Consider the following 3,629-nt stretch of genomic DNA (forward strand, 5'->3'; position numbering starts at 1 on the left):
ACAGTAGACCTACAGCTACATTTAGCTATTAAAATACATAGTTTTAAACGTTTGGTCTGCGTTAAGGCCATGGCTTAAACACACATCTGTTTCTTTCACAGAAGTGGACAAGGATGCAGACAGCATCTAACGTTACAGAATCCACAATCGGGTTTTGTGTTTAGACTCCGCCTTCCCACCTGTAAATCTCCCCCACCGAGTTTCCTCGGATCTGAGCTGACATCCGAGGAAGGCGCTATCATCTATCTGACGGCTGGCGACACTGGATGAGCCGTAAAGGAACAACCGTTACGAAATTACATCTAGTTCTTAGCGGATTACTCGCGAGAGGGATAGCCTAGTGTGGATGTGCATCATTGCGCGCGCCACAGGCAGGAGGAGAAACTGTCACCAGAAATTCAACAGCCGGGCAAAGCTGAGCGTATCGACAAGGTGGAGTTTGGCAAACATCTGTTTTTGATACTTCTCGATCGATGGATTTGAAAACCACAAGACAGCTCCACAGATAGGCCCCCAGGCTCATTAAACATGGGCGTGAATAAGGCTTCGATATAATTGTTCAGCATTTTTGAATAACTGTATTTATCTGAGGACTGCATCTGAAACACTCAGAAGCGCGTCTGGAGGTGGCTGAGGACCTGATGCGTGTTGGAAGTGGACGGGAAGAGGGGAATAAAAGGACGAAGTTGCACTCGTACAGACTGCGCGTCACTGGTTACTCTGGGTAGCTACTGATTTTCATCAAGGAGAATTGATGAGACCATATCGAAGGAAAGGGGTAGCTGCCGAAGCAACATGGCCGAGCATGGGTTAGGGGGCGCTGACAGGTGCTCCTCACAAACCTCTGGATGTTAGTTCTCGAGGATGGCAACCACTCCGCTGGCACCGTTGGCAGCAGTATAATGACTAATTACAAAAGTGCCAGTTTTAAGCCGGGAGCGTCCTCGATCCACATGTCCAAGATGGAGGTGATGATCCCGTACTCGCCCGACGTGCCGTGCGACAATGGCCAACGCATGTGGTGGGCTTTCCTCGCCTCGTCCATGGTCACTTTCTTTGGAGGTCTATTCATCATACTTTTATGGCGAACTCTTAAATACCTCTGGACGGTGTGTTGCCACTGTAACATCAAAAAGAAGGTAACGTCTGACTTTTCTGCTTCTATTTCAACAGTGTTTCCCCCACTCTAATGACACATCACTCCCATTTTTAATCTGGTATCCGTGGCTAAAATCCTGTTGGAAAGGAGATTGACTGACATGGGGAAACAATTACATCATCCCCATCGCACAACTGGCAAAGGAGTGGAAACATGGCAACATAGCATCGCTGCCCGCCATAACACAATGAATTATTCCAGAAAGTAGGCTAAGCGGCGCGCGTGGGCGCAGTTGTGCGTATATTCACTTGTCGTCACAGACACAGTTTGGTCTTAGCTACGTGTTGAAGACTTGAATTAACTGCAGAATACAGTGTGCTAATACCAGAACCACTTGTTGTTCCACTCCCTAGAAAAGTTGAAATTGATTGTCTGTGGCGCGCACCTTTGCTTTTCAAAAAAATATGTTATGTTGCAATGATCATTCTGCCTGGATGTGTGTCATTATTCGTGAGTTGCACTACGATTATGAATAAAATGATAAAAATGTTTCATGTAAAATAATTTTAGTACCATTAACCTCTTTTCATACAATTATTGGAACCAGTCGAAAATATGGAATTGAACCAGCTGGCCAAAATGCGCATCAGACTAAAAGCGCGTTAAAATACATGCAACACAGTAGTCGCCGGCTGCAACATATCCTGCCCCTGCGGGTTGACTTTTGGCCAGAGTCAGGAATAGGTCTGCTCGGGCCGGAGCGGCTATGGCTTGGCTACACAGTACTGTACACACCCCCTCACTGTCAGCTGTTGCTCGTTCTCTGCTCCCCTGTCAAACACTGTTCTCTGAATTCTGCGAGACATTGTTGCTGAAAGGTCTGACCAAAGCCAAACGGACCGCTTTACAGTTATAGTCGGCATGCGGCTGCCTGCCTTCCTGGGCCGTCTGGCGCTGCGCGCGTGCCACTCGCTGGCTGAACGCTCATTCCACACGATATATTTTCTCCATCCCTGTTTCGCAAACCGGCTTGTTTACAACCGAGTTGTCTGTGAAAGGCGTGAATGTAGCGTACGTTCTGCTCTTCAACAATCAGGGAAAATAATGGATTATGTTACAATTCTCTGAATGTTGGATATATAGGCGTCATTCCTCTTGAAGGAGAGAGTTTGTTATGGGTTAAGTGATTCTTGTTGGTTACACCGTTGAGATATAACAATATTCCATTAGTCTAAACATATTCACCATCCTGAAAGATTGCTTAACATTTACCTTTCATCATGGGATGGAAGGGACCAACACTTCAAAGCTCCAATGGCCTGCATAAAATATGAGCTGGACGAGGCTTGATCAAATAACAGTCAGAGTAGCCCCCGTGATTGATGAAGTGAAATGTCAGTCAGCCTATTCATTTGAAAGGGTGGCGCTTTACACAACTAAAGTTTAAAACCATGTAGGCCTATTACTAAAAGATAGATAGAGGGATAGGTTTTAGGTTTCATTATTCTGTCTCCAAACAAGTGTCATTCTCTCTGGCTTGTCCAGTCTCCTGTAGGCGGCCTACTGTGCTCCATTACAGTAACAGTTTGATTTGATTCTAGTTAGACAAAGGTTGTTTGTTGCTATCTTACGTTATTATGCTGCTTTTCCGCCTCTTATTCTCTGTGTTTATCGTAAGGTGAAGGGTTGCTACTGTCATTACTCTGCTCTGACAAAATATAGTTGTCATAACTCCTAATGGACCTATAATCAAGATGCTATTCACTCCAGTCAGTCGCGCATGGAAAATGGATAACTAAAGGCCATATCCCTCCCATTATCTTCTGAAATAGTCAACATCTTTGAGATAATCGATCACCTTTGTAACTTAGAAGATTATTCAATTACGGATTGCAGAGCAAACAAGAGTACTTGTAGAGTGCAGACAGACACACACACACACACACACACACACACACACACACACACACACACACACACACACACACACACACACACACACACACACACACACACACACACACAAATTAGAGTGCCCAAACCAATTCAACCCTAGTACTTCAATGTAAGCCAAACATTTCCTTCCTGAATCTTGCAGGGAAACCCACCACAGTTGTTCCATAAACATCCCTTAAATATGTCCCTCTACCCTCCATATATCAGTCTACACTCCGAGGCAGTGTCTCACTTCTGTTTAGGTTGGCACCAAGTGGCACAGCGCTTGTGAAAATTATGTTCCTGGGATGGGTAGTTAAGTGCTCTCCAAGACTCCAAGACATCTAAACACAGACTAGACTAGTCTAGACAGGCATACTGCCACAATAATGGACCCAGTGAGAATAAATATTTCCACAGAGGGCCTTTTACTCAAGTCAACCCGGTGTATTTTTTTTTACATATTGACGATATTGACGAGAGAGGACATTTTATTTGATTGTATTCTGTTCTTGAGACATATTGGGTTGCATATCCAATATTTTGCATCAGTAAAATACTGTACATATTGTGTTCTATTTTATTCTATTCTATT

At 44.4% G+C, this 3,629-nt stretch overlaps 1 protein-coding gene across 3 annotated transcripts in view; it reads left to right on the forward strand.

The window, feature by feature from the left end:
* The first annotated feature begins 233 nt into the window (after nt 1–233).
* The window catches only part of LOC134467790 (calcium-activated potassium channel subunit alpha-1a-like), a 189,927-nt gene continuing 186,531 nt past the window's right edge, over nt 234–3,629 (forward strand). For all 3 annotated transcript variants that reach the window (XM_063221724.1, XM_063221726.1, XM_063221725.1), the window contains exon 1: nt 234–1,139. In XM_063221724.1, coding sequence (XP_063077794.1) covers nt 849–1,139 — 291 coding nt within the window. In that variant the 5' untranslated portion in view covers nt 234–848. The remainder of the gene's footprint in view (nt 1,140–3,629) is intronic.

Source organism: Engraulis encrasicolus, chromosome 17 (assembly GCF_034702125.1).
Source record: "Engraulis encrasicolus isolate BLACKSEA-1 chromosome 17, IST_EnEncr_1.0, whole genome shotgun sequence".
Taxonomy (NCBI): domain Eukaryota; kingdom Metazoa; phylum Chordata; class Actinopteri; order Clupeiformes; family Engraulidae; genus Engraulis; species Engraulis encrasicolus.